This window comes from Monodon monoceros, unplaced genomic scaffold, assembly GCF_005190385.1.
Source record: "Monodon monoceros isolate NGI ecotype Baffin Bay Population unplaced genomic scaffold, NGI_Narwhal_1 Super_Scaffold_21, whole genome shotgun sequence".
NCBI classification, from domain to species: Eukaryota; Metazoa; Chordata; class Mammalia; order Artiodactyla; family Monodontidae; genus Monodon; species Monodon monoceros.
This window is the reverse complement of record NW_021703778.1, coordinates 128845568-128858016: the sequence shown is the minus strand read 5'-3', so window position 1 is coordinate 128858016 and position 12449 is coordinate 128845568. Positions and strand designations below refer to the sequence as shown.

The 12449-nt window shown below is 35.4% G+C and overlaps 1 protein-coding gene across 1 annotated transcript in view; it reads right to left on the bottom strand.

Annotated features, from left to right (window-relative positions):
* Window positions 1-353: 353 nt before the first annotated feature.
* SOCS4 (suppressor of cytokine signaling 4) overlaps window positions 354-12449 on the bottom strand; it is a 19293-nt gene continuing 7197 nt past the window's right edge. The window contains exon 2 of the mRNA XM_029238935.1: window positions 354-6858. Coding sequence (XP_029094768.1) covers window positions 5444-6766 — 1323 coding nt within the window. The 5' untranslated portion in view covers window positions 6767-6858 and the 3' untranslated portion in view covers window positions 354-5443. The remainder of the gene's footprint in view (window positions 6859-12449) is intronic.

Sequence of the window (12449 nt, the reverse complement as noted above, 5' to 3'; positions counted from 1 at the left end):
GTTCCCAGTCAATAACCGAGCATGGCGGGAGTTCTAGAGGTAGGCCATTCCTGTCCCATGTGGGCTCCTACAGGTAACCTGTTGGGAACTACATCCTCGCCTAGCATTTTTAGAACTACATTGCCCACCCTACCCAATGCTTCCTTCAGTTTCTTTCACAGATGTCAGACATGCAGTTTGGTATGATTTCCCCACCTTCTCCTGCTCTCTTCCCCTTTATTCTTTGTGTGTGTGTGTGTATGTGTGTGTAAGCCCAGAGTCTTAACCCCTGGACTGCCAGGGAAGTCCCATTCTCATTTATTCTTCATAGGTGTCCATCCCCCTCCAATAAATCTCTTGCACACCTTGACATGTTTCTGGAAGACCCAAAATGACACAAAAAACTGAAAGGAAAATGTGTAATACAGATTTTAAAATTTCTCATATATAAAGTTGAATGTGCCAGGTAACATACAGTACAATGTTTTTAAAACTACAAAGCTTTTGGATTTTATATATGAAGTTTTAATTAATAAGAAACGAAAATTTATTCAGATCAATTTATTTGAACTCACATCCAAGAAGAAACATTCAACTTCAGGATTAGAAATAAAAATGGGAACACTCTACTTCTTTTTGGGTAAGGGGTGGATACAAGCCTGATAAGAGTACTAATAGCTTTGTGAAGTTACCACTTAAACTCTGTATATTCAAGTATATATCGAGTGCGTACTTGGTTTATACAGAATTTATCCAATTCTAGCAAAGTCAGCATACTTTAAGTAAATCTCCTTGAGTTTTACACTCTCAAGTCTGAAAGCTTAGATTTGATTATAACCATGGCAAAAGTGATTATCTTTACTTCCTGCAAATGTAATCAACTTTTAAAATAACTTAGGCGAACATCAATTTCACACAAACCTTATTAAGGGTAGGAGGAAATTGCAACTGTTCATCTAATTGCAGAGTCTAAACCATAAATTCAAATTGTACCATTATCTTTATTGTCAAATCAAGTCAAGAAAGCCTATTACAGGCTAAAAGAAGTGAATGTGAATCTGCAGGGTCCACTAAGGGAATACGTTGAAAACCTATCATCACATTAGTACTTAACAGCTGTACAGAAATTATTTTCAAGTATGCTCCAAGGGTCACCTCTTAACTGAAGAATTAACCTTCAGGAAGTCAAGACACAAATATTATTATCTATATTTTATGTGCTAGGAAATGAAAGTAAAGATTTAGGATTGAGTAATCTATTCAAAATTAAAAAGTAAATAAAAAAGACCGGCTTTATTTGAAACAGGAGTCATGTGCCTTAAATTCCTTTCCATTGGGTTATATCCATTAGTCTACTATTCTATTTAGTCTACATTTCTATTTAGAAGCCAAACCATTTCCAAAAGTTACCTCCATTTTGTCTCCAATATCTAATGTGTTAAGAATAGTATAGACAGACTCTTGTAGTGTTGCTCATTTCTAGTAGACCATTAAAAAAGAAAAACCTCTTGTGCTTTCTGTTCATTCTTTAGAAATAAAAATGGATGTAAAACTGATTATGTAAAACTAAGATTGTAAAGATTTTCTTCCAAAGTAGAAACAATAATCTGCTTGACTTAAAATCTTTTATTCATTTGGGCATTAAATTACCTAACACACAATCTATTTTACATTTAAACACCGTTTCCCTTGTGTTATCTCCAGGAATGTTATATAATTAAGTCCACTTCCTGTGAAATTTGCTCTACCAAAATCAATATATAACGTATTTGACTCTGATTATAGCTAAAAGTGACAAAAAAGACTTTTAATGCAAACTAAGAGTACATTTGTAAGAGTTAGGTCTCAAGGCTTTTGTTTCATAGGAAGGAAGCTCTCTATTACATGGATCTATGAAATGATCCAAACTTCAGACAGACAGGAAGCTGATAACTTGATTTATCTTCCTAATGGCTTTGGCTCATGAATAAATGATAATGGTTTGTGTTTTTCTTATAAAAAGAAATGTAATTTGTATAATGATATGAGTCCTATTTGCCACATTTGCTCTACTTTTCTAAAAAGGATTTCTAATGACTTAGACATTCTTTATATTATTTACAATAAGAAGTCAAAACTTTTAGCTGAAAGCCATTTTTTTGACCACAGTTTGCCATTAGCTGACATTCAGGAAGGAACACAGGTCTGATCACCAAATCAATAAATCTAGCCACAGACTGACTAAAAGCTTCCTTTAATCTTCTTCCTATTAGGTCTTCCTTTAAATTAAACCCTTCCCTCTGTGAATTATTTAAGTGAATGGCATGGTTATAGAAAGATCAGATATGATTCTTCATACAAAAATGCTCAAGGAACCTAAAAAATCCATTCAGCATGTTTCAGGAATTACAGTATGAATCAAGATGCTGTAGCTTAAAAAAGGAGAGGGGGGCTTGGGGGTATTCCTGAAAGCTTCAGAGAGAAATAGAAAAGTCAAGTTTATTTCCTGGTTAGGGCAGGATGATTCCCAAAGCACATTTAAGTGTCTGGTCCAGACTAGCTATTAGTGATCAAGTAGTCCCCTTTCACTATCAAGGCTTTCCCCTGAGGTAATGCCTAAGGTCTTAATTTTAATATTTTGTTTCTTTTAGCCCCATCCTCTCTCACCAATAAGTGCCACACATTCCCACCATGCTGAATGCTTTCTCAACCCTGCAATTTACACTTTTCAAACGCTCACCATGTCCAACTTACAAAATTTATTGGGTTGGCCAAAAAGTTCGTTCGGGATTTTCATATACGGAAAAACCCGAACGAACTTTTTGGCCAACCTGATATATTTGTATCTCCCCACATTGTTCCTTTCAAAACTTATACTCATTTACTTATACATAATTTCAGTAATTACATTTTTAATGAGTTAAGTTTCTGAATACTGAATACTCTTCCAAATGTGTCCACAAGTTACTGAGAAAGGGTTAAACCTTTCTAAATTCCAATCCCTTCACGCTTTAAAAAATTTATTATTACTCTTCTTTTTCCTTCATGGTAAACAATTCCTTTCTCAAATCTTACATTTCTACTTTCCCGATTTCTTTTCTGTAGCAAATACCAAAGGAAAAAATACAAACCGTTTCAGCGTATATGAGTCTCCTTCCTGCTCTCATTTATTAGATCACCTACTTCAAGGCTATATAAATGGCAGTATTTTGAAAATGTTAACAGCTATCAATACCTTGAAGGTGAAAAAATAAGAAAGCCAGAGAAAATATATCACAAGCAACCAGTCTGAATATACGAAAGGCTACTTAGATCTTGATTTTCATATAAATACTAATTTTTACCATTATAAAAGACAATGTAATATTTTTCTTTATAAAATTACCTTTTAACAGAATATTCACTAGCTAGTCATTCCTTAGGTTTTTCTGTATTGATAAAAAGTTATTTTTAAAAGAAAAATATTTAAAACAATATTGTTTCATAGAAACAGAAAGTCTCAATATCAAATTCTGATAAAAAACTATAATTATGGGTAGAGTCTTACCATACTATTAATTTTCTTTCACCAAAGATGGACATTTAGGAAGTGCTATATTGGTAAATAAGATAAGCTTCTCAGTGATCTACAAAAGCGCCACAATAAAGATGAGGTAGTATGAGACTGTCCCACTTTTGTAAAAGGGAAATATCATCTTTAGAAGAGATATTTATCCTGACACTGGTGTTGATATCCCGAGCCTCATCACTGCTAAGAGAGGTGCCATTTTAGTAGCTAACCCTCACTGGAACCAAGACAATCTTGAGATCACTGAGAAAAAAATATGCTAGAAGACAATGGTAACAGATTTTAATTTTGTGATAATTGCTAAAAAGTTATTTTAAAGCAATTATTTTTAAATGCCATCTTTATGTTATCAGCAGAACTGCAGGAAAGGGAAATGCTACTTCAACATAAAAGCAATGATACTTAAGAAACATCTATTCTAACGTGGAAATCTGAGTCAAATTTCTTTCAATACATGTAGAAGCAGCTTCCTACTAGAGCTAAACTAGCATCAAGAAATCAGTTACTATGATATTAAAAATGCCAACTTGTACAAAGGGGTAGACAACTCACCAGAAGGAATAACTGTCTAGGATATTTATTATTCACTGATTCTTTAAAAAAGAAGAGTAGGCTATCATTCCATCTATCTTATTATATAACATTTCTAAAAATACTTCCCCGTTCTGGGGATGTTAAATTCAAAATATTACGCCTGGTGCCCAGTATTGTTCAGTATGGCATAAGCCACGTAGCTCTCAAAATGTTTCCTTTTTGAAGCCAAGCCATACTAAAGACATGTTAGTTCTGAAAACAGGAATAATTATCTGGAACCTGAAGATCAAAACCAATATTAAGCTCCCTGAATACTGAGCTCCACGTTTACTTCTTGAATCTTTATTCAAGCTCAATTCAAAATAATGAAAAACTACCTAGTTCTCTTTGGTTACCAATGGAAATTTGTGGCTGTTTATATAAACTGTGGCATCTCTCCAAACTAACAGGCTCAGAGTTTCTAAAACAGAGCTAAGCAGAAGCAACAGTTCATAAGTAAATACAGAAAAACCTTAGTTGCTTTATTACTTTAGTAACTACTAGTTACTAATAGTGTTATCATTATTTTTAAAGCTTCCAGTGAGAAAGGAACAATACTTATGTTCTGAAGATGGTAACTCTTCCTAGTTTGAGAGAAAGATCTACTCAAGGAATAATAAATGACCATGCCACATTATAGAAGAATAAATTCACCCCCAAAATATCATGTCCTCATTTGATTCTTACCGACCTGATTAATCAAATTTAGTAATTCTGCTTTACAGTTAATATTTAAAATTAAAACACATAAAGTTTAAGCCATTTTGCTAACCTTTAACATCCCTATTAGTAAATTATAGAAGTCAATTACATTAGTATGGATTGTAAATTACAACACACTCAGCTTTACTGAAGACTTTTAAACCAAATGAAAAGGATGATGGGGAAACTGTATCTTATGTATAGGAATGCCAATGGCATAGGTTAACAAAGCATTTTATATGTAAGAAAGGACAGGATTACTTTTAAAGAAAAGTATGAAATACAGATTATTTAACTGTGTTTGCAATGCCTACCAAACTTCAAATATCCCTGGATCATATGCAAATTACAGTTAAGAAAAGAAAAAAATTAAGTATACAATCTACATGGTAAAAACAAAAACCAAACACCTAGTCAAAAATATCCATTAACTCCTAGTGTGTAACAATTATTAAACAATTATTATTGTTAAACAATTATTGTATCCTAAGAAAAATAAACTGATCTGGAAGTAAAATTTAGGGCATAAGTTTATTTTGGACTTTAACTGCCCCTGTAGAAAAATTCAAAGTGGCATAATAAGAAAAATACAATATTAAATGAAAATATGTATATAATCACTCCCGTGTTCCTACCCTTTTCCTAGCATCGCTGTTCTGGTGCATCAATCCTGAGTACTCTAACTTTTGATTTATAGTGATATTCTTTCAGATATAATTTCATGGAAGAAGGAATTGGAAGGGCATCAATGCCATCATAAGTTGTACAGTTACAAATAACTGTTCTGCATATATGCTGCAGGGGAAAGGGGAAAGTCCGAATTAAAGGAGTGGATAAAAGTGGTTCAAAGAACATACAGGCACTCGGGTCCTTATAATGCTCTAGGAGCCCAGTTATGTCAGGAGAATGGAAGACACAAGGATCATGTGCATCAAAGCTAAAGTTGTGATTCCACTGTTCAATTCTAGCATGAAGAGAACGACTATAGCGTCTAAAACTAACGGAGAATAAATAGTCTTCCTGTGCTGAATCTCGCAGTAAAAAGGTACCCTCTGGTTTTCCTTCTAGTAGAGCTTCAGCTGCATATTTATCCATAACGCCCCAGTAACATGGATTATTATTGATCTGAAGGAGGTCTGGTACAAGACAGTGGACATAATCAATCTGGGTATGGTACTTAGGAGGTGTTTCCAGTTGCAGGGTTTCTTCATCAATTTCCCATTTGGGTTTGTTTCTTTTCCTGGAACTTGTGCAAAGTGTTATAATTTCATCATCTGAATCCATATCACTATCTTCTATACTGTTATTTGAAGCCAGGTTCATTATAGAGCCAGTCCCAGGACCACCTCTACCCGAAGAATCGTTATTGGTTATGACACAGGGCTGAACACTGGTATGTGAGAAGCAGTTGACCTCTTCCATGTTTCTTCGTTGTTTTAGTTGACCATCCCTCAATTCAGTCTGAGACAAGTCTGTGCTTACCCATTCATCTGATTTGGGACTTATAGGAGCAGTGTGTCGTTTAATAAAATGCCACCTAAAGGCTAAATCTGATCGAGGTGGGAAAGGACACTTATCTAACATGAGTTCACTGATATGAATTTTTCTTTTAGACGGAAGCCCTGAAGAGTGCCGACTACTACAATTCTTTATTGGAAAACACTGCCCCACAGCATCTTGCAGTTTCTGTTTAAGAGATCGGCCTAAAAATCTATGCCCACAGGAATGATCTAAATCCAACTCGATAGATGAACAGCTGTGCTTCCTTTCTTGGCTCCTTAAAGGAACTTCAGTTTTCTCTATAGCACTCACTGTTTCAGCATCTGAACAACTTTCACTCTTTTTTGACCAAGATAACTTCTTTCCACTCCATACATAACCATCCTTTCTGTCAGCACTTCGACTCCGACTAGTTTTGGGCCTTACATCTACATTTTTACTATTACTTTCACTATTTTCTGCCATTTTAACCAACTGTCCACAAATTCCAGTGTTATAAATACTGCTCTTTCAGTTTTTCCGGTAGAATGTTTCTTCTGGGCACTTTCTGGATATATCTAAGGAAGAAAAAGATCATTAATCGTTTGTCATTAACATTGTATAGATTATATATCAAGCGCCAATTATACATAAGATGAAAAGATGAAAAAGGATAATTTATACATTAAAAACAAACTATTAGAAATGTTGGAAGGCAGTTCCAAGATATTTTGTTCCCACTTAAATAAACTACTTTACCTTATGCTAATAATTCCATAGTGCCATGGAGTCAAGAATCTGAGTTCCTTTCCCACAGCTAGTTTCGATGTGAATCAAAAAAGCTAAGCATCCTCTCAGCCAAAATATATGTCTGAAATGTGAACAATTTCCGGTTTTGAGGTACATCTTATGTCAATCTCTCCTCCCCTTATTTTTTAATTTCACAGCAGACCAGGAAATTCTTTGTTAAGAGATGAGAAACCTATGAGCTGGTGTTTGATGACCACTACCCTCCTTCTCTCTGTTTTCTTTCCTATTGATTGAAAATATGAACAGTTTTAAGTTATAAAAGCTGTTAAGAATTTATTAAATAAATAATCACCACTGAATAGTAGGAATGTCATGCAAGAATTCCCAACGCAATTTTTGTCAACTCATTTAAATATTTGGTCAACTTCACTATCAGTCTAGGCAGTTTGTAGAAAATTTGGAATTGGACAAAAATTTGTTATTTTATACACACATACACTTCCTTATATTCTTTTTGTGTGTGTGTGTGGTACGCGGGCCTCTCACCGCTGTGGCCTCTCCCGCTGCGGAGCATAGGCTCCGGACGCGCAGGCTCACCGGCCATGGCTCACGGGCCTAGATGCTCCGCGGCATGTGGGATCCTCCCGGACCGGGGCACGAACCCGCGTCCCCTGCATCGGCAGGCGGACTCTCAACCACTGCGCCACCAGGAAAGCCCTATTCTTCTTGATAATTTCAAAAAACAAGCAGATAAAGTTCTATAGGGCAATGCCTTTCCTATGAAATTGGCTAGCTATACTAGAATTTATAATGTAAATAAAGTTTTATTAAGACTAATAGTAATGATTGGTCATAGGTAGAAACTACTTAACTATTCTTAGATGGAAAAAGATTTAAGCCCAGAATTGGGGGGAGGGATTCTATAATCTCAAATATTTTACAAATGAAAGTTGAATTTTGAGACTGAGAAAATCAGTTGTACTCAACATTCTGGTCGTGATTAAGCTTCTGATTATATCAGAGGAACATTAACAATCCCAACAGTCAAGTAAATGTTTAGAGCTATGTGAATCCATTTTCATAGCAGTAGGGTTTAGAAACAAGCATCTGCAGAGGCCAATATAATTGGGAAGTGCTTAAAAGTGTGAACTAATGGCACAGGCTTGCCATATAAAGTACCCCATTACTAAACAATGAATAGCATCGGGCGATTATACTTATTATTTTGATTTAGTGAGCTCACTGGTACGTAATAATTTAAAATCCACAGGGAAAAAATATTTGAAAATCTAAATTTGAAAGAAACATCATCACTTGGTATACCAAAATTATATTCAACAGCATGCTGTGGTTGTTCATTGACTAAATTCCACTGAACAAAAATGAACAGGCAGAAGCTACAAAGTAGGCTGAAGTGTATGAAGAGTCAGTAGAGACACTAGTTACTAACAGCTTACACTTGTATTTTTCAAATAAAAAATTAAAAAGGAGCCCCAAGCAGATATTTTTTTGTTAACACTACATACTTTCAACTTTTTTATTCAGCATAATAATGTGAAAAGTTATCATGTAAGGTTTAAAATACCTGGTGTTTTTATTTACTTTAAAAATACTAAAGTAAAAAAAAAACAAAAAACTAAAGTAGCAGATTATTAACTCTATGATCAACTTTACTCCACTGGGTGTGAGCATCTTCATCTTCCTTTATTTCTATATCAAAGCTAAGTCTGTACCTCTGCTCTCTCTCTCTTTTTAAAAAACATCTTTATTGGAATGTAATTGCTTTACAGTGGTGTGTTAGTTTCTGCTGTATAACAAAGTGAATCAGCTATACATATACATATATCCCCATGTATCCTCCCTCTTGCGTCCCCCTCCACCCTCCCTATCCCACCCCGTACCTCTGCTCTTGATGACATTCCCACCTTTACCAGGGCCTGCTTCCATTGCTAGCTCTTAACTTCTCTCTGCCTTCAAAAACAACCAAGTCTCCTATAAACTGTTTTAGTGATTCCAATGCTTCCTTTAGTTATAATTGCTGCTTTCCATATTAAATTTCTTAATGAGTAGTATAACTTGATTTCCTCTCAAAAAGAAAATAGTTTTGTTTTTCTCTAATTATATAAAAGAAATAATGATCCAGTTTAAAATAGCTATGTGAAAATCTTTTTGCTCCATCTTTCTCTCAGAAGTCAGCCCAAAACAAGGGAAAATGAGAAATAAAAACAAACCTCATCTTCAATGAAACTAGCAGATATCTATAACCTGAGTGACAAAATACAAGGACAGAAAATGAACAGAGGAGCAATGACTGACTCAGCAGTGGAGAGGAAGGTGACACCAGGCACAAAGGCAACGTTGATGAGAAGCAAGCCAACAGAGCAGGCAAAGTCCAGGACACCCAGAGGTACGAGGTGCTACAGAAAGTATGGATGGAGAACAGGGCAGAAAATGGGGAGGTAGGTTGAAAATTTGCATACGTGCAGTTAGATGTCTCTGGTTGTTACTCTCATACTTAGAGGAGATGGGAAATTTATCAATATTATTTGGAGAAGCTGAACCAGAGAGGCTCAGGACTTTGGATACTAGGCATGGTGAGGATAGATGGGAGGCTTGGGACTAAAATCAGAAAGAAAATTCCCTGCTCCCTTCTTCCATCCAGCTTCTAGAACTCCAGCAACCAAACTTACACCTTCTAATAGGAGACTGGAAGATACTACGCTGGAGAAACAGAATGGCCAAAGAGAAAAGACCTATAGATGCTGATAACTGGAAATCCTCCAATGAAAAGCTGGAGGGCCACCCAAGCATGCTGTGAAGCTCATCCATCCATAAGCCCAGCCTACTTACATAGTGCTTTCAGGCAGCACTGCTGTGCTTCATTTACTCTAGAATATGGCATGTCACCAGACTTTTGAGGTAAGCCTCTAAAATAAACAAGCGAATAAAACAAGGAACTTGGAGAAAAAAGTAACCATGAAAGCAGCAGGTAATAAAATAGATCTCTTCCAAGTTAAAAGAATATATTATACCAATGAATAAAATGAGGTAGGGACAATCAGAGAATAAGAAAAATTTGGAAATTAAAACCATGATTGCAGGAAAAAAAATATTCAATAGGAAAGTTGGAGGTAAGCTGAGGAAATAATAGGAAAGAGGAAAAAAGTGGTTAACTAGACAGAGAAGATAAGAAAATTAGAGGATCAATACAAACTTCACAGAAAATAACAAAATGGAGAGGGAAATTATAAAAGAAAATATATTAGAAAATTTCCCAGAACTGAAGGATATGAGTCTCCATACAGAAGGAGCACAATGAGTGCCCCGCACAAGGGAAAATACACACCAAGTTACATTATTCTATAATGTTAGAACCCTAGAGATAAAGAGGTGATACCTAAGTCTTCCTACCTTATAGACAACAATACTCTAAGTATTGTATGCTTATAAATCTGTTAAAGAGAGTAGACCTCATGTTAAGTGTTCAATCAATCGATTTATGTATGTAACTCAGACAAAAAAAAAAAAGGCTTCCTGAGGGAAAAAAGTCACAAAGCACTGTAAATAAAATAGCATCTGTTTTCTCAACAGTAAGTAACAGTGGAAGCTAGAGGATAGTTTCCAACCTTGAAGATAACCAGCCTAACAATCAATCAAATAGGATAAAATAAAGAAATTTTCAAACATGCAAAGTAACAACAATTTTACCTCATATTGGAGGATATGCTCTTCTAAAATAAGAGTGTAAATCTAAAACAAATGGCATAACATAGGAAACAAGGTATTTAACACATGAGAAAGGAAATGTGAATTCCTGGGATGCTTAAGAAGGGAAGTTTCCAGACAACAGGGTGTTTGGCGCTGCTGGAGAGCAACTAGTTCATATAACCACATAAGGACGTAAGGCTCTTTGTGTAATAAGAGAATAGAAAGAGAGTAAGGAGACTAAAAGAGAGGTAAATCCTCATCTATCAGAAGAGGAACTCAACCAATAATGTCTAATAATTGATGCATCAAGAGAGAAGTATAAGCATATGATTTAGAAATGTGAAGATAAATATCAGAAAGACAAATTATGAAAGTAGAAGCCTTTGAGATGGGTAGGAGAGGAATGCGGCATTACTTAGCTTATCTAAGCTTTTCAGCTTAATTTAACTTGAACCTATGTACACATATCATTTTGATGACCATAAATAAAAATAACAGTACTTTACACTCACTGTGAAAAATTCAAACTTAAAAGTTAAGAAGAAAAAAGTAAAAACTATCCATAATCCTACCACCCAGCAGTAACCATTATAACATTTTCAGTATCTCTATACATGTACATGACAAGGATGCAGTTCCATAGCACAATGATGGCAGACATTAGAAATATGGTTTGAGCCCAGTTTATTTTGTACTAGCCATATGACCTTGAAAGCTCAGTTTCTTCATCTGTAAAATGGAGATACTGATGCTATCTATTTCATTAGGCTGGTGGGAATTAAATGAAATAATGTATGTGAAGTATATACCTAGCTCAGATTCTAAATGTACCAAGTATAAAATAAAGTTTAACATATTTTTTCTTTTTTAAAAAAAGAAACAGATATTACATATGTTTTATTATAGTGCCCAAGCCAGTTTTATAGAAATAGTCCATAAAGGAAAAAAATCACAGAAATACCTCTGTCTCTAGCCCATGCTAACTATAAAGTTTATGAGCAAATATAATTTTCAGGATGATAACTAATGTTTCAAAATGAAAAAGGATCAATACACTAAATACAGCTGAAACTCAACAGACCATGAAGCTATAGAACAATTTGACATTTTCCCTCAGAGAACTGATCTCCAGCCTTACTCTATACAAGTTTACATGCTAACATAACAGATTTACTTTAGCAAGGCTTACCAACTTATACATAATAGGTAGCAATCCATCAAGTATCTCTGGATTTTAGGTTAACTGTTTTAACATATGCTAATGCTGCAGGGATCCATAAAATAAAGCAAAAAATGCCATTGCCCTAGATGAATTTTCCACACATTTACCTATACTTAAAGAGTTAATGCATAGAAAATCTTCTTTTGACTGGTTATCTTTTTGTATCTAAGAACTACAGCCTTATATAAATTTTACATAGCATTCTTGTGATAGAAAACTGAGTTCATGCTTCAGAAGTCCCACTTTTATAAATTGTTATGGTAAAAAATATATTTGGTGGGGCTCCCCTGGTGGCGCGGTGGTTGGGAGTCCGCCTGCCGATGCGGGGGACGCGGGTTTGTGCCCTGGTCCGGGAGGGTCCCGCACGCTGCGGAGTGGCTGGGCCCGTGAGCCATGGCCGCTGAGCCTGCGCGTCCGGAGCCTGTGCTCTGCAGCGGGAGAGGCCGCGGCGGTGAGAGGCCCGCGTACCGCAAAAAAAAAAAAAAAAAA